Below are 18802 nucleotides of genomic sequence, written 5' to 3'. Positions count from 1 at the left end.
TTATGCTCCATAAATTTGCAGCGAACACTCGCAGAATAGTATATTTTATATTTGACAGTTTTCTTAATTCGTTTGTTTCAGCTAAATTACCGGTTCTATTTGAAAAGTGTTCCAATTTTAAACAGCGGAATACGATTGCCGCCGTTATCGCGGTTGTCGTTGTCGAGTGCAATGCAATGTGGCAATTCAAAAATACCGCGTAACAATAATAAAATAAATTCTCCTTATGTTGGCTTTCTCTTTCTGACACAGTCAGTTTCTGAATCGCCACGGAGCTATCCATAGTCAGCGAGAAATTATATCATTCATGTATAGTACGTAATTATTTTCAGTTTATTTCTTTATTTAATCAAACTTCCTTATTCTTTTTATGTTATTTAATTACTTGTACGGAGTTATCGTCGATAATAATGTGATAAATATAAAAATTCTTCAAACTTTATAGATAAATTCATTCCGGATGTACTAGTCATATGGTGAACTACATAAAATACATGAAGAATTTCGCAGAAGACTCCGTGATTTTAATTATCATAAAAATATTTATCATATTTTAATATTCATTTATGATAACTTTTGAATAATCGATGTGTACTTGAGAATTTATTAATTTTTTGCTCATCTGCCATGAACTTCCGGTCTATGGTGAGGACACACGCGGATTCATTAGGGTGCGATTAAAGGTGAATTAATTGTCAGTGCGGTGTTGTGAAGGAAAACTATTAGCGGATTTATTAAAATGTCAAATAACGGCGCTCCCGATTCGTGGGAAACGCAAGCCGACAGCGCGGTCGGGGAAGCGAGTTCGTCGGACCCCAATGACTTATCTGCAAAATTTTCCACGTTGAATGTAAACGCTGTGGAATTTGTGCCTTCTTTCGGTGTACCCTCCACGGATAATGACAATATGGATTCGCCCACGACGTCGCAAAAATCAGAGTCTCAATCCACAAACTCTGCCGAAAGCCCTGTGATGAACGGTTAGTCTGTTTTGTCACTCTACATTTGACAAGGTGGCTGCGATATAAATTTTGTCGCGACGAAGCAGGCGTCGAACTCTACATATGGATCTGTTTTTAACGTCTCACTATTACATTTAACATCAAATTGAATGTTTATTCATAGTCTAAATGTTGTGGTAGACGCATTTTCTAAAATCTTCATCTGTCACATTTCTAAAGTTTCCCACACGAGTTCGAATGAAGTCATCACATTTGACAGAAGTGTGTATCGCTTTCGATTCATCAATATTGCTTTATCTAAATATCACTTCGGATATTATTAATTTTGCACAGACGTAAATACGCTACAAATCATCGTATGCCATGTCAGCATGCATGTCTGTAATTTACTCAATAGTTTTACAAAATATGTTTTATTAGCTTTGAAGCATGTGCTACGTTATGAGTACTGGCCAATTGTTAATAATTTGAGTGGCATTAACTGTTTTTGGGCTATATTTTGATTATTTTTCTTTGTTTTCGTATTTATACACTTCTAATTTTTAGTAATTTGAACATCTGTAAGACTTACATCAAACCCTGAAAGTTTTCTATTACATCGGGCAAATCCATTCACATAGATATACGTACCGCTATGATAAAATAATATAATCAGAATATACGGAGCTATAATATAATAATAAACGTCAATTAATTAATTGGCATCTTCATTTTTACTTCAATCCAACATATCACCTTATCTATATTACGCATATTTAGAGTTATTGAAACAAATCCACCATTCATTTTTACTTAACTGCCGATGTACACATGTCGAATATCCAGTGGTAATTCATGGATATTTAACATAATTTTGGTATAGATCGCGCAACCAAAGTTGAGGCGGCCGAATACTCACACAGACGCATTCAATAAAGGAACAGCCTGTAAAAGAATACTGTATTCTTCAGAAATTCACCAATACACACAATCTTTCATATCTGTGTCGCACCAACTCTGGCTGAGAGACCTATAACTTCGGAAAGTCTCACCTAGATACCATAGTAAATAGGTATTCTTCAAAATCATAGCAAACTAAAATATCTATGTCATTTCAAACCGAGTTCTATTCTTTTTTCAAATAATTTCAACTCTAATTATGTGCAGCTGTCAACTGATTAATAATCTAAGAGAATGGAAAGTTAAATACTCTTGTGGTTGATTAAATATCTGCAGTCACTAGGTTGTGTAGGTAGAGGTCTATCCACTTGTGTTTTGTTTAATTTCTTGTAGTAATTACATAGTGGTTTTCATTGTATAAAAGTTTTTTTAGTAGAGTATCATACTTATACATTATATTTGACTCGCCTTGCATGAGGCTTTTCTTCTATCGACAAGTTATTGTAATGTACGTCCGCATTCTGAAGCTATCTTAACAGACTAGACAAAAATTGGTGGTTAATGAGTCGCTCTATCATTGGGGTCCGTGCCGAAGTTGTATTGGTTGAAAAAACAATATGAATTTGATGCACGCCACGGTATTCAAACAGATTAGGAAACAAACATGTCCACTTCGGGTCTATGGTGGGCATGTTTCTTCCTTAAAGCATTATTACTTTTAGTTACGGAACTAAAAAATTTTCAGTGGTCACAGTTATAATGTTAAGCATATTAAAATAAATCGAAGATTCTTATTTAGAAGTGCGTTAGGTATATTAATGTGATAAGAAGTATTGTATTTGAAATAACAAATTTAAATTACTCTCATATCAAATCGTTATGAGTTCAATGTGAATGATATTTTAGTTAGGACAGTTTTAAATCTCTAACCTGGAAACTAATTACGCAGTTATACAGTTACCATTATATTATGCAAGATGTTATACCTATACGGCGACCTTCGGTTCGATCTCAGTGAGGTCACAATACGTCCTATCAGATTTTCTCAATCCTGGATGTTTCTGTGACTGTTTTACTACTACTACACTACCATAATTAGGCTTCGTAGCCTTTCGTAGTGTTGTAAAAATGAATAAAAAAAACATGACCTTTTCAATGCTTCGCTTCGCACTTTAAACTATGGGTCTAATACCCAACGTGGCAAATGCCATTAATTTGATAGCTTATTGTAGTCACCGGCCTGGCCTTACTTATTGCTTCACAAAAGTAATACGCGTTCAATATTATCTATTTGCATGTTGTGTGTAGTTTTTATGATATCCATTGTATAGCTATATGAGTATTAAAAATAACAGAAACGGAATTAAATAATGAATATGATGACGTTAATGTTTTGTTTATTTATTTGTCCAATTAAAGTGAATTAATCATAGTTGCAGGCTACGAGCTTCTACGTAAATATTATTGTAGATATGTGCTAAAGTAGAATGTTTATTTTTCTTAATCGTTTTTGTATAGTGTGTTTGTAAAGTATTCCTCTATTAAGAAATATGTAATTGAAATTTTGATTCAAGTTTACTGCTCGTAAGAAAAAGTCATTTGATAGAATTTGTAATTTATTTACAGCTATATTTTTTACATCCATGTAGTGATATTATTTAGATTGTAGGTAATATGCATGATACTAAACAGGTACTTGTTTAATATACAGATACAGAAAAGTTACCTTCTGTAACCTGATTGATACAATTGCATTAATACCTCGCTTTACGGCTGAGACACGTTCCTGAAAAGTTGACCGTAAGTGAAATTCGAAAAGACGTATAGGTACCGAATCATTTTCACATATATTAATTTTAGAAAAAAAACTCCGTTATAAAAACAAAATCATTCATCATCACGGATTAATGATATTCATTCCTTATTCGAAATGAGAACGTGCTTCTGTCATATCTTTCGAGGTTCACCGTCTGCCAAGTAATTCTTGTCAAATTTTGTGAAACAGGTGTATACAAGGTGTACACATTCACATACCTCCCTCTGTAAGTATATATTTTTTTCTCAATGATAAACATATATTGAGAAGATTTTTTTAACTTATGTTGAAAAAAAAGTATTAGTCTGTAAATCGAAATTGTTGCCGGATAATTCTATCTAAATGTATTTTAGTCTTGCGATTGTCTGTATATTAAACGATTGCCTTGATTATTCAATTGTTTTGCCGGAGAGTTTAATTAACGACATGTACTGCGAATATAGGTGCAGGTGCTGAAACAGAAGTCATGGCGTGCCCCCGGGTGGAGGAACCGCCCCCTGTCCCTCCGGCCGCGGGCGGAGGGGGAGAAGGGGGAGGCGGGGTGTCTCCGACTGCCGACAGTTGGGAGGCAGAAGCCGATGATTCCCTCCTCACCCCCGACCAAGACCCTGACGATGAAGCCGGAGAGGTATAGTATTTTCATATTACATTGTTTACACCTCAATTGGAAATGTTTATTCCTCCAGGTTGAGAAATTCAATACTACAGTAACCCATTAAAAAGAGAAGCCATAGAACTGCTCTCACTTCAATACCGAATAAATGATCATAATTTTGTTAACCATTACTTACTATTTATATTAGAGCAACTAACGACATCTATAGCTAGTATAAATGTGATGGCCTCTAGTACATTGACATCTGAATTGACATGAATTTGAAAACATCCTCGTCTATGTGTGATAGGAAATATCCACAAGAAGGACATTTCGTTTAATGGATAGCGCATTCACATGGCAAGCTGAAGATGTTTATTCAAAATATGGAATGGTGCTTGGCTGAAAATATTGATTGAACTAACGGATGACTGCTTGCTATGAATTCTAGTCGGTTCAGTTCTGTTTGGATTGGCCCCCACATGAGCTGCATGAGTCAAGTTAAAGTCTTTCATGATGTTATTCATCAAATATTTAATTGATCAACAATTCATGGAAAAAAGGAGTATTTTTTTTCCTTGGTCACGCTTTAAACTGCTTTTTAATACACATGTAATGGTTTTTGTTAAACTTTTCCTCATCATTTCCAGGAAGAAGACGAGGTAGAGGAAATGAGAAAAGTAATAAAGAAAAAACCTCCAAGGATCGAGGACACACGAAGCAAGAAGGAGCATATCAATGTTGTATTTATTGGACACGTCGGTTAGTTACTTACACTTTAATGACGCTTAATCCAAACACAATGTTTATGGTACATTTAAAAATTTGTGTAATAGATACCTATATAGTTATCGATATTTTCATTCTGGGAGTAATATTCATTGGAATAGTTTTTTGTCGAATTCCAACATATACTTTTTAATTGTATTATTACAATTTCAACTAATCTGCTGGTCTACATTTGATGCCTATTCTCCATTAAGTGTCAGCCATTCTAACTATAGAAATAGCTCCAGAATGCAGTAATCATTGATGTAACATCGATACAATTTCGAAGTGAACCAAGAGACAATATAGCTGTATCAATAGTTAAATATTATTTCGATTAGCATGTACATACACAAAGCCAGGACAATTATCGCTTTTATTTTGATATTTCGACGCAAACGTTTGTGATGAGTTATAAAATAACCTCTAAAGATTGGATAAATAAACAAATTTTTATTGAAAAAATATGTTAGTATTCACATTATCAATCAAAGAAAGATATATATTTTGTTTTGTTCATAAGATGTTTTGTTATGGAAACAAGTGTCTCGGAGCTGCAATTTTTAGTGTTTCACTTGTGTATTCTTTTGTAGCTTGATTATAAAATATTGTCATTGAGCCGTTTTAATTTGTGATGCGAGAAAATTGTAATTTTACAGGAGAGACAAAACTGTTTTGTAAGCACAAAAATAAGATAGATTTTTTTGACTCTGAATAAATTCTAAATAATGGGTAGTGAGGAATTCATTGTCATCAAATGTTCGTAATAGCTCCAATGTGATGACAGCCTACATTGTAGGTATTATGGTTTTATTAAAATACGAGACATGTCACATCGGAGGTTTCTACAAATAATTGTATTTTAATTTTGGCATTAAATTAATAGATAATATAAAAAAAACCATTTTGATAAAGTTGTCACATTGGAGATAATATTCAAAACAGTTCAAAATGATTATTTGCTGTTGAAACATAATTCAAATATGCATTTATCAAACCCAATCTTGACTTTCTTTTTCAGATGCTGGAAAATCGACCATCGGTGGTCAGATAATGTCTCTTACAGGAATGGTTGATAAAAGAACACTAGAAAAATATGAAAGGGAAGCAAGAGAGAAATCACGAGAATCTTGGTACCTCTCGTGGGCGTTAGACACAAATCAAGAAGGTTAGTAATATACATTCACAGCTGAAATAAAATCCAAACACATACTATCATCTATATTAGCTATTGTCATTCAATATGACTACAACGCCCCTTTTGTCAAATTGAAGTACAGTAAAAACCTCATTAATACGAATTATGAAATGCCTGGGAAAAATATTTAAAAAAATTTGATTTTCATTAATATCGTTTACGATCATAGATGTGCCTTCCAAATTTCCGGTTCCGTGTGTGTTAATAGGTCATAAAATGTCAGGATTATTTTTATTACCTTCTTAAAATAAGTAATTTATGATGTTTTAAGAAAAGTCTGTTCACAATTGAAATAGTGTACTTATCTTCTAGCTCATGAAATAGTGTACTTTATTAAGATTTATTGAATATTTTTATATGCCAAGACTCTGAAATAATTACGAAATTCGAATTAAAGGTATGGTTTTGTATGAAAATAATGTTCAAGGGACTTTTTTTTCGCGAAAATTTTGAATTACGGCGAATTTCAAATTGTCCGTGTTCTTATTAACGAAGTTTTACTGTACCAATATCAGTAGATTTGATAAAAAATCATATTTTCTTACCAAAATTGGTAGCACTGAACTGAACTAAACAAGCAATAACAAGTCAAAAGTTAAAGATGGGCGAACCGATTTTTAATTTAAAATATGTGGCAGATGTTAAGAAATACTCCTGCCTGCTGTATAATGACAGGCTACCAGAATATTCCCGTAAAGATATTGCGGAAAAAGTTTGGACTGAAGTAGGAAAGACAATGGGTTTGACAGTTTGAGTTTATGAGATTATTTATTAGGTTTCAGTAGCGCCGTATGCGAAGCATCAGTCACTGGCCAGTTTATGAGTTCCATCACCAACCAGTTCGTTAGATTTTAGTTTCTGCGTGAGCGGATGGCATTAGACTCGCCATGTTACACCTGAGTTTTGGTGTCAGTTTAATATAATGCATTTGTGCTAATACTAAGCTGCCATGATAGTGGAATTATCATTGATTGATCCCATTCTGAATGATAATTTTCTTAAGAGTCCTTCACATTCCAGCTAGTCACACTGTCATTGTATACTAGAGCTCTTGTAAGTTGTTGGTCAATGAGGATACTCTTGTATCATTGAGAAATATTTCTTCGCAGATATCGCAAAATTGAATTAAATTCTTTGTCACTGAGTTAAATAAATGGTATTCTTAGCCGGCTCTCATAGATGAACTCGTCTCGTCTGCCGCACAGCCATAAATCAAACCTTCCAAGAACGTCGATCCGGTGTTGCATATGAAGACCGCACCATGCAGATCTATCTAGCGACAGTCATAAGTAACCTTTGAAACGTATAGATGGATGCGTCGATCGGCGAGCCAGTGTAGGAATGACCAATTCGTAGGTGTTTGATGCGTCCTGGCATCTTTGACTCGCATCCTGAGAAGCATGCGACTTGTCAACTGCAGATAATTTTTTCAAACTAAACAGTTGCATTCGATCAATCTGCGGAGTTCCATTTGGCATCGTGATTTTGTGAATAACGTTGACGTCACATCGACATATTCGACACATCAATATCGAGTCAGCTTAAACACAATTTAATATCACACAAACGTATGGCAATTACTCTCCTTTTTTTTGATAAGAATGATTTTATTTAGCAGACAGAGTTCTTTTGGTCCGTCTCTAAGTTCCGATTACAATAAACCTGGATAATCAAAAAAATAATAAAAACATTGGATGTATTTTACTTCAAGAATAACACTTTTTTTTAATTTTTAAATCTTTACCTTTTTTAGCAATTAAGTGTTTTGAATTGTACTTCAAATAATAATCCGGATAATCGAGGTCCAGATAACCAATGTTCTATTGTAATGATAATTATTGTTTTAAGGTACAGTAATAATTATTTCTTTTTCAATGGCACTACAACCCAAATTGAGTATGGGCTCAATTTGGGTTGTAGCTCCTTAGCACACCTCCTCTCATTATCGCAGTAATCACTGATATCTGTAAATGTTTCTCTTTCCAGAACGAGACAAAGGAAAAACTGTAGAAGTAGGACGAGCGTATTTTGAGACTGATAAAAAGCATTTCACAATTTTGGATGCACCCGGACACAAGAGTTTTGTTCCGAACATGATTGGCGGTGCAGCCCAGGCAGATTTAGCTGTTTTGGTGAGTTGGGAGTACCTATTTTTGTTACCGAAATGGGCCAAAGATAAAATCTTTGTCTACGACACCGACACCTCCTACATATAAATCCGTAACTGCAAAATGGTACACCATAACGTTAATTTTTAATGCTGAATTCGTAATTTCTTAGTCGATTGATATATTATATTGATTGAATTTTTTTTTTTTTTTTATTATCATTGTATTATTTTTAAAATTATTTAATAAAAGGCAATCAACTCAAAACACAATCACTGCTGACCTGTTAACTAATTTTTAATTACCACATTTATGCATGTTAATTATATCTAATGGCCAGGTAACGCAAACGCGCCAGTCGCGGTGTCAGCACTAAATGAGTTTTAATCAAATTTATATATTGTTGTTTATGAAATACATAGTTTCATTTATCCGGTCTGAACAAATGTGTAGTCATCAAATAATCAAATAATCATATCACGATAGGTTGTAACCTTTCCCAATTGAATCAGAGATAGTTTATCTGATACACACTCGCTGAATCCAAAGACTGAGTTTTTTATTGATCTTAACAACACAAAATCTATTACGATCACACATCTGTGAAAGTTTCGAAACAATACAATTTACTAGTACTTCTTAATTAAACCAATAGCCATTATAAAATGTTCATTTTTGAATTGATTTTCCAACATTGTAATTTTGACTTAATATCGGAGATTACCCTCTTTTCGAGTTGTTAAATATTACACTTCTCACTATGGAAAATGTGTCGGAAGTATGCAGGTTTTCAGTGCTTTATCTCTAAATATTGGCTTTTGAAATGTTTCAGGTAATATCAGCACGTAAAGGTGAATTTGAAACCGGCTTCGACCGCGGAGGTCAAACAAGAGAACACGCCATGTTGGCAAAAACCGCCGGAGTCAAACACCTCGTTGTATTAGTTAACAAAATGGATGATGCCACTGTTAACTGGGATGAAGCTAGGTTAGTATTCAATCTAAATACACTGATAACTCCATTGGTTAATCTGGATAGAACGTCAATATTATCCTCATTGCCTGGGACAATTGCTAATATATTGCAACCCACCTCAGACCAATGTTGGTAATTCAGTTATGATGGTGACTTGACTTTTTGGTGGTGGAGATAGTTAAGATTCCATGGTGTACATTTAAGGCTCGGGTACACGAAACGCGATATATTGCGGCGGGCAGCGATATGAGACCATCACAATGGCCGTGACATCTTTGTGAGCGATCCAGTATCGTGGTTGCTTCCTAGCGGGTAAATGTGTATAGGAAAGGAGCAACTACTTTCTCTATCCTACAAAGTAATAAGAACGTGACATCAGTACGAAAAGAGAAAGATTTGGGGAGTACCACCGCCCTGCCCTGCCCTGGATTGAGCTTCACTCTCATGAAGATAGATGTTTTCTATATTTTCGTATATCATGTGTAAGTTTCAAGGAACTATGAAAATATATATGAAAAACCAAAGTTTTTTGACAAATAACTCCTGTTTCTTCCGCCATTGCACAGATCGCGTATTCAATTATGTCTAACCATATCACTGCCCGCTGTGATCACGATTGGCTCACTGCGACAGATCGCCCTGTGTGCCAGAGCCTTTAAGAGTGACAAAGACTCAACCCTTAATTTAATTTGCTAAAGAAAAACCATGCAATTATTGTCACGAATGTTATGATTCCATCTGAAAGTAATGAAATTACTACTGTCTGACAAGAAGATCTAGACAATAACCGAAAGTCGCTGAAGTCAAAGTGCGATTAACTAAATAGGAGGGGCTTGTTAGTTCACAGTTTTAACACATGGACAACTCGTCGATAACTGGAAGTCGTTGCAGTCGAAGTGCGGTTAAAAACAGGAGGGGCTTATTATTAGTTGACAGTTTTAACACGTTGACAAAAAGATCTTGTGCGACAGTATGCGGGAAACTAGTGACTCCTTTAAATATTATGAAAATATTGGTCTGTAATAATTGTAACTAATATATTTTGTGTGAAGATAACTACTTTGGAGAGATAGGAAGGATTCTGTTTACAAATTGGTGCATGTCACTATCTAGTGTAGATATATTATGTATCGTCCCAAATGCCATGTCCCATGCCAAAGTCACTAATGTGCAAAATGACACTTCTGCGCATCTATTCTATACACAAGGCGGCTATCAAGGGTAGTTTATCATATTTATGGATTTAGGTATTATAATTGTTACAATAAGTTAACCGTCTGAACCATTTATCAACAATTTTAATTTATATAATATTATTTAATTCGGGTCTTATTGTCTATTATACCTATATTATCTTTGGCACACCGAAAAATAACTCCTTTTTAAACATTTTTTTTACACGAATGTGCCACATTAGTGCCTTTGTCTAATATGTATTCTGTATTTAGGTGCGCAGTTTAGTGAAAAGTAATGTCATTATTTCGCCCATTTCTTGAGCCACTAGCACTTCTGTTCTTTGGCGTATTAAAATTTGGTATATTTCTAGCATATCCATGCACTGAAGTCAAATTAGCCAAAAAGGCAAGTTCGTGCCTTTGGCTCCATTGGGACGGTATGTATTGAATCAAACCACTTCGAATATTGATATATTCCACTTGCGTTGAGGGTAATCCTAGGTGAATGTTGTTTTACAAGTCTTTAAAATAGGGTTTTAGTTCATTCAGTTTACTTCCATAGACTTTTTGTCCATCTTATTGCCCTGTCTTTTATTAATTTAAATATTGTTAGCATTTATTTCCCTTGTGTTTGACATTATGTTTTGAACACTCTGAATTCGTAATTTGTTTATTTATGTTATAAATTTAACATTCTTTGAAATGTAATTTTCAGGTATAATGAATGCAGGGATAAAATTCTTCCTTACTTAAAGAAATTAGGTTTCAATCCCACGAAGGACCTTTCGTTCCTCCCGTGCTCGGGCCAGACGGGGCAGGGTATCCGGGAGCAGGTGGAGGAGGAGGTGTGCCCGTGGTACCGGGGGCCGCCTTTCATCCAGTTCATCGACAACCTGCCTTCACTCAACCGTAAGATGGACGGGCCCTTCATTATGCCTGTAGTGGACAAGTACAAGGATATGGGAACGGTGCTCATGGGCAAAGTGGAGGCCGGCAGTGCAAGGAAGGGACTCCTGCTTTTATTGATGCCCAATAGGGTAAGGGATACTTCCAAGTCTATCATAATATTATCGTTTAATAGGGAGTCGGAGTAGGGATGCATTATGCAATGGGATGATGATGGAATAAACATATTGGAAAAAACCTCTACATGGATAGAATCTAAATATTAAGAGTGTTGCTAAAAAGACTTATTTTTAAACAATTTAGTATTGTCAAGATGAATCCTGAAATGTGTATTGTTTTTTTATTATTATTATTAACCATCCCATTGCTTTTTTGTACGAGGTGGTTTGTTAGTAATTTCAACAATCACAAATACCCAGGCTTTGAGAAAATCACATAAATATATTGTGTATTCGCTGGGATCGAACCCGGAACTCCCGGATGGAAGGCCAGCGCCTTACGCACTGCACCACGAGAGCTGCCAAAATGTGGATTGTTACGAATAGATGTTATTGTTTTATTAATAGGTTCGAATGTTGGATTATTTATAATAACAAACATGTTTGATTTGTTGAAAGAACAGACTATCAATTATTATTATTGTTTGACCAACTATGCCAAACGAATCATTATTTAGATGAACAAACCCAAAAATATTAATCTACATGATACTAAAAATAGATAACATGTTTTAATGCACTGCCAACCTATTGAATGTTAATTTTGCTATGGCTGCAAATTTATTATTATGCCTTCTATAAAACATGGGTTGTGGTTTTGATCTTATCTTTTATGTGTTTGATCAAGTGCAAGGGTTGTGCGAATTCCTCATTCATCACGCTGACTGCTCGGGGCTGATGCGCGGTGCACACGGTCGGCACCGATGCTGATCAGCGCCGAGCAATCCATTTTATTAGGAAACGCTGCATTGTGATAACACAATATATTCGCCGATCAGCGCCGACGGTCAGCGTGACTGGAAAATCAGCCTTAATATTACCTACATTTTTTTGGATCACATAATATACTGCTCCACTTGGAGTGAAAATGGAGATTTATCTCTATTTTTTAACAATTCAACCATTGGAAGCTTCTGTGAAAAAAAGCATCAAGTGTTGTAATGTTAAAAGTTTTTAAGACTACCATATCGTCACTGTTCTGGCAGAAGACACTAATTCGAAAAAATGACATATTGAGTTAGTTATACCAAAATGTTCCTTATTTCAAACTTTACCGTCTGGAAACCTTCTTAATAAATAAACAGTCTTTATTTTAAAGTCAAGTTTTACGATTACTTAATAAACTCACATGATAGACCATTTCAAACATTTTAACAACTTCAAAGTCAAATTACTCAAAACTAGTAATCTCCAGTTAGTGTGTTCTGCCAGAACAGAGACGATATTATCATTGGAAGTCTGTGAGCTGTTTATTGGATGGAGCTTTAACATGTTCCCAGGCAATTATTTTATTTAGTAATTTATCTCACTTTCAAGTAATCATTGCCAACTATACTTTTATCATACCAGTTTTTTTAATGTTTTAATAACATTTCTTTCTGTTTTTTTCCAGACACAAGTGACAGTTGATCAGTTATGGTCTGACGATGAAGAAGTGACGTCGATTGGTCCAGGTGAAAATGTAAAAATTAAATTAAAAGGTATTGAAGAGGAGGATGTCTCGCCTGGATTTGTTCTGTGCGACGCGGCTAATCCAATCAAAACCGGCAGGGTAAGAATATTTTCTACCAATTGATGATTATATTGTGTGGCAATAGACACCGCTATTGGGGGCATCCGTCAATTAGGAATATTGTTTCAATTGTTAAAAGGTTATTTCTCAACCTCTCGTATAAAAAAATTGTCATTATTTTTCACCATTTTGACATTTTTGTAGTGTGTGATTTGACAGGCCACCGCGGTCAATACCTCTGAAATACAAAAATTGTACACGCACTAAATTGCTATGAAGTCTCTGCGTTTTGACAGAATGTTGGCAGCGTGACTATTTGATCTATAGCCTCAAGTAACATACCTACTAAGCTATGTTGGAAGTGCGAACAGCTATTTTTCCAACTGACTATGTGTCAATTCTGTATGTATCACAGCTACATTAAATTACATGTGATGAATCTGGGCTAAATCAAACACAGAAACGTGTTGTGTGAAACCGCTTGCCCTTTGTCATATGATAAACTAGTTCTTGCTTGTTTTCATGGCATACTTTTTTGGAAGTCATGAAAGAAAATTTATATCACAAAACCTCTTTAATATTCTAATGTGTCTTTATTCACAGATATTTGACGCTCAGCTGGTTATATTAGAACACAAATCAATAATCTGTGCAGGATATTCAGCTGTGATGCATATACATTGTGCGGCAGAGGAAGTTACAGTTAAAGTAAGCATGAGTTTTCCGTTTCCTTTTTTTCATTCGGTATATTCAGTACAGCAATTATGCCGTTTTTATGAATCTGGCTGATGTGTAACAAAAAACAAATTGTGTATATGACCTAGTCGAAAAGGTCAGTCTCGAATCAGGAACTTTTTAGTTGACCACTAAAACTGCATCAACACGATCCGAGTACACTCGGACCGAGCGCATTAGGATACTTACTCGTGTCGTGGCAACTGGAAATTCGAGCGCACATGGACAATGGCGTCCGATCTTAGTGAACTCGGACCACGTTCTACTCTTCCGAGCTAGCTCGTATAGGAATAGTTAGTATGCAGCTGTCTCGTATGAGTGCGCTCGGTCCAAGTGTACCCGGATCGTGTCAATGCGTCCTAAGCGCATTATCGAATGAATCATTGAGGCCGTGGTAACTGAAAATTTTTAAGAACATTTTAGTACACATGGTGACTGCTTCAATCTTGAGTTGGCCGGCCAACCGTGTAAATTGCTCGATTAATGGAAATTTCAACAATACAAAAACAAAAATCTGCAGTTTACACTTAAATTTAGTAGATCATGCATTTAAATAAAACGATGATCTTTGTTGGTATTTGAGACCACTAAATCTTTGGGTTGTCACCAGGCTCACTGTAAGGCGTAAAACCCACTTAACGCAGCGAGTGGAACACTCGCGCAAAATTTTACAAGTGGCGCGTAAATCATCGAAAATACAACGTAATCGAATACGCCAGCGCACACTGGATTTGACAACGCATTGTGCCCGCCCGCCCCATGATTCACCGTTGTGTTGCTTCTCAGCGGCACGAATTAAGGAAAATACAACGTAGTCCATTCATTGAACACGGCAAGCAAAATCACGCTTCTGGAAGCGTCGTTAATAGACAGGCGAGAAGGCATTATTTAATAACAGTGAACTCATTGTTTAGTTATTGCGTGTCCGATATTTCGCTGGTAGAATGATATTGTGAATATTAATTACAAGCCCCGAGAAATTTAATAATATTTTTATTGCTTTGTTATGAGAGACGCTGATAATAATAATTATTTTGTGCTTCGTGTGCCCCTTATTACATAGGTGTAGGGTAATGCGCGGGTGGGAGGGGGTCCACTTCTTAGAGAGTGCACCGAGCGCCGTTTTGGTGGGCTTTATGCCTAAGAGAGACTATGCTCGAGACATAATGTATTGAAAGTGTCATGTTTAGTATTAATGGGAATACTACTATGTAATTGAAATGTGTGTTGAAAGTGTTAGGAGTTCGTTAATCGCGAACGTTGCTGAAGTTTAAACTCAAGACATGTTTTGCCAGACCGGATATTTAATATTGTTGAAGTGTCGAAAGCCATGAAGTTTTATACCTATTTAAGACTGTTATGGTTCCCAAGTGTGAAAAGAACCCTTTGTCCAGTGTCTTGTCTTGTTCTTGAAGTCACAGTCACGAAAGACAGGAAATAAAGAAATCAATATGATAACAGCATTGATTTTTTTTATACTGTTATGGAGAAAGATTTATTTATCATCCATACATATGGCTTTTTCATTTTGTCCATTTATTTGTATATTTTCATATTTGTAATGTGTTTTTGTTTGTTTTTTCAGGCCTTAATATGCCTGGTAGACAAGAAGACTGGTGAGAAATCCAAAACTAGGCCACGTTTTGTAAAGCAAGATCAAGTAGCTATTATGAGGATAGAATGTTCTGGCGTTATTTGCTTGGAGCAATTTAAAGTTTTCCCACAGATGGGTAGATTTACATTAAGAGACGAAAGTAAGTATCATTATCAACATTCTTATATATTGGTAACACTGCTTTTTAGTTCCTGACGCTATCTGTTTTGTAATTATCCAAGATCAACTAACTTGTCATAAAATTCCTAATTTTGCAGTATTGAAACTGTTTTAGTGAATATCCTGTGTTTCATTGAACCTTGTAGTAATTAGGCTCGTGATTTATTTTCTCAAATATACTTCTGTATTCATTATCTGTTGCGTCAATGAATTTTTATTTTAAGAGTTTTCATCTTTATATTGGATAATTGTTGGGTTATTGACAAGAGGGTTTTTGTCCTAGAACCATTTGTACGGATATTACAGTATAAAGATATAATGCAGTTGGTTTTATGTATGATAACTTTACTGATGTGCAATGTTTGTACACTAACTCATGAATATACGTATTCCGTCAATTGACCCGATGGCAAATGCATTGTCCCCATTTCGAAATTCCCTCGTAGTCCAATGTGTGAAGTGCTGGCTTCTCATCTGGGAGCTCTTGGTTCGATCCCAGTAAGGTCACAATACATTTATGTAATTGTTGCCAAAGCCTGGATGTTTCGTGATTGTTTCACCGCTGCATCCTACTAAACGATTGTTTCACTACTTTCATTAGGCCTCATGGCCTGTTGTAGTGTTAAAATGATAATAAATCCATATCGAAATATGATAAATCTGAAGTATGCAAATATATCCATGAGCTTTTCTAAGTACAGCCATGTGAGCAGTGGCGGCCGGTGGTTTCCAAAATTGCTTTCATTGGGGTGCACTCAAAATTTTCTTACCTTATTTAAAAAGCATATCAATTCAGCGTTGTTTCTGTTTAGCGAACACCTCAATGTATTTGTATTATATTACAATGTAAGTATTTCTGAAAGACGATTTAATTCTTTTAATGGTTGAAAAACACTTTTCAATTTCCACAGATGTCATCGGACCATCCTTTTTTTATTCTGACTCTTATTATTATTATTGATAAAGTCTACGTTTACCGCCATCATTTTAAAACACATACACTTCACTGATTGAACTATAATTATAAGTATTAAGTATTATAAATCTTTTATTCAAAATTTATCATTTTAATACACATACACTTCCCTGATTAAACAATAAGTGTATATATTGTTATGAATTTATTTTTATGAACAAAACTATCGAAATAACGTGACAAAACACCTAAAAAAGCCGACTATAACGACGACCGCAGAAATCATACTGAATTGTATGTAAGAAATAATATTTGAAGAAAATATTAAAAAAACAAAACTATCGATTGTTTTGAATAGGTAGGTACGTATTTTTCGACTCTCGACAAATCGTCAGTTTCTTCGTCTACAAAAAGCAATAAAACTCCAGCAAAATGCCTGCATTGTTAAAAATATGACATCATGTTATACATATTCACTCACTATGAGAAAGAACATGGTAACTGAGATTTTAATTTTTTATAAATTATATTCAAATATTTGCAAATATAGAAGGAATAAAGGATCGATCCAAAATATTTATGTTGATAATCAATTTTTATTCAATATCAGCCTATTTTCAATGAATTTATATGAGATTTAAATAAAACAATCTATTTTTTTATCAATCCTGCTAAATCTCAGTTACTACATTTTTCCGCGTAACTTTTGAGCTGCGTCCCTAATGGTCATAAAATTTTATGTATTCATGAGTTATTTATCGTTTTCACGTGTCGGCTTGAACTGTTATTACCCAATGTAATATGAACGGCAAACTAAGATCCATATTTGTGCGTTCCGACGAGCGCACGAATTCGGTGACTGTTTACTGAGTATATGCTTTTGGTATAAATTTACATGGATTAAATTGCGATAAACGAGTGATGACTTATGAATAGCATTGTTGCACATTGAGTGATGTTTAGGAAAAAGCAGTGCAGCGCACATGCATGGTGTTAGAGGAGCCGCCTCTGCATGTGAGACACGTTCTGTCCATGGCAGAATGCACTTTGACATTTACGTATTGAAGGTTGCTCATCTTTATTCATTCTAAAAGATAAAAATACTGGTAAATACAATCGTACCAACTTGTCATTTGTTCAAATGCAATCAGCAATACTAATTTCCATTCAGGATTTAAAGTACGAATACTGTCTTGTGTTGCTACCGAGTTGACCCAATAGGTTTTTTTTATGGTTCACTTACAATTAATTGTTACTAGCAACACAACGCATGTTATGAACCAATCAAACCAAGTATCTACATCGTAGAATTTGTAGATGAATTATGGCGTGTAATTGCTATTTAAGTTTGTATAATTTGGCCTTCACTGTACAGTGTGTGTTTAATGTTGTGTTTTTTTTGTGTTTCAGATAAAACAATCGCGATTGGAAAAGTCCTAAAAGTAATTGAATAAATAAAGTCATATTAAGCGTAGACTAGGTAGCTAGGCTAGGTCTTCTTAATACATTTCTACGAGTAATGACATACACATAATATATTATTCAAATAAATATATATACATATTATTATAAGGGATACGGGGTGCGTTGAAGTAATTGTTTTTACTTTAATTGTCTCGATTGCATGTGGAGTGCTGCCCAACACCAATCGCTATTTTTATACAAGAAGGATTACGTTACGTATATCTTGACAAAATATCACCTGTCCATTTAACATTATTTATGTAGTCGAATTTGTCAAAGAGGAAGGCTGAACACGGTGCAGTGTCGCGCTCGAACCGACGACGGAAGACCTTCGGTGCTGCCTTTTTATGCCCTGAATCAATTATGTATATTGTGACTCCAAAAGTTCGGTTTATCGTTGAACCTATCATTCGTAAATTATTTAAAATGAGACACAAGTTTTGAAAATGTAAAATTTAAGCAAGATAAACTAAGCTTTTTTATGAATTATAGATTTACAATTGTTAAGACACTATTTACAGAGTGGAAACCTGTGACTGACAGTGAGAGTTTGTTGCCCAATAAGTGAGCATGTGTTGCCAAAGTGTCATCGGATTTTGTAAATTTCCCCCCCTGCTCTAGTTTTCTAGTTTTACTTCCCGAATCCACAGTATACCCACTTACCATGTCAGCGATGTCAAATAATATTGTTCCCGCATACATAATTTCATTGTAGATATATTATTCTTTATATATAAGAACATAAATTATGCTATGTTCAATATTTTATAACTCGGTCTGTGACATGGATATCGATTTTT

The 18802-nt window shown here is 34.9% G+C and overlaps 1 protein-coding gene across 3 annotated transcripts; it reads left to right on the top strand.

Annotated features, from left to right (window-relative positions):
* The first annotated feature begins 234 nt into the window (after positions 1–234).
* On the top strand, positions 235–18135 carry eRF3 (eukaryotic translation release factor 3). 3 transcript variants are annotated; one of them, XM_085949776.1, is made up of 11 exons: positions 235–314; positions 4101–4285; positions 4903–5014; positions 6042–6188; positions 8205–8350; positions 9159–9313; positions 11192–11513; positions 12994–13152; positions 13717–13821; positions 15434–15602; positions 17949–18135. In XM_085949776.1, exons 1-11 carry the CDS (start codon positions 308–310, stop codon positions 17990–17992), a joined length of 1551 nt encoding a protein of 516 aa, XP_085805902.1. In that variant the 5' UTR covers positions 235–307; the 3' UTR covers positions 17993–18135. The 3 variants fall into 3 exon arrangements, with proteins under 3 accessions (XP_085805902.1, XP_085805903.1, XP_085805901.1); XM_085949777.1 differs by lacking the exon at positions 235–314 and adding an exon at positions 628–683; XM_085949775.1 differs by lacking the exon at positions 235–314 and adding an exon at positions 628–980.
* The last annotated feature ends 667 nt before the right edge of the window (positions 18136–18802 follow it).

Source organism: Rhyacophila brunnea, unplaced genomic scaffold (assembly GCF_057557595.1).
Source record: "Rhyacophila brunnea isolate RB1 unplaced genomic scaffold, BYU_Rbru_1.0 scaffold_22, whole genome shotgun sequence".
In the NCBI taxonomy this organism is placed as follows: domain Eukaryota; kingdom Metazoa; phylum Arthropoda; class Insecta; order Trichoptera; family Rhyacophilidae; genus Rhyacophila; species Rhyacophila brunnea.
This window is presented reverse-complemented; position numbering and strand designations above follow the sequence as displayed.

Coding starts and splice junctions, on each gene's coding strand:
- eRF3 (XM_085949775.1), top strand. CDS start 740: ATGTCAAATAACGGCGCTCCCGATTCGTGGGAAACGCAAGCCGACAGC. Junction 4,286..4,902: donor CTGACGATGAAGCCGGAGAG/GTATAGTATTTT, acceptor CATCATTTCCAG/GAAGAAGACGAGGTAGAGGA. Junction 15,603..17,948: donor ATTTACATTAAGAGACGAAA/GTAAGTATCATT, acceptor TTTGTGTTTCAG/ATAAAACAATCGCGATTGGA.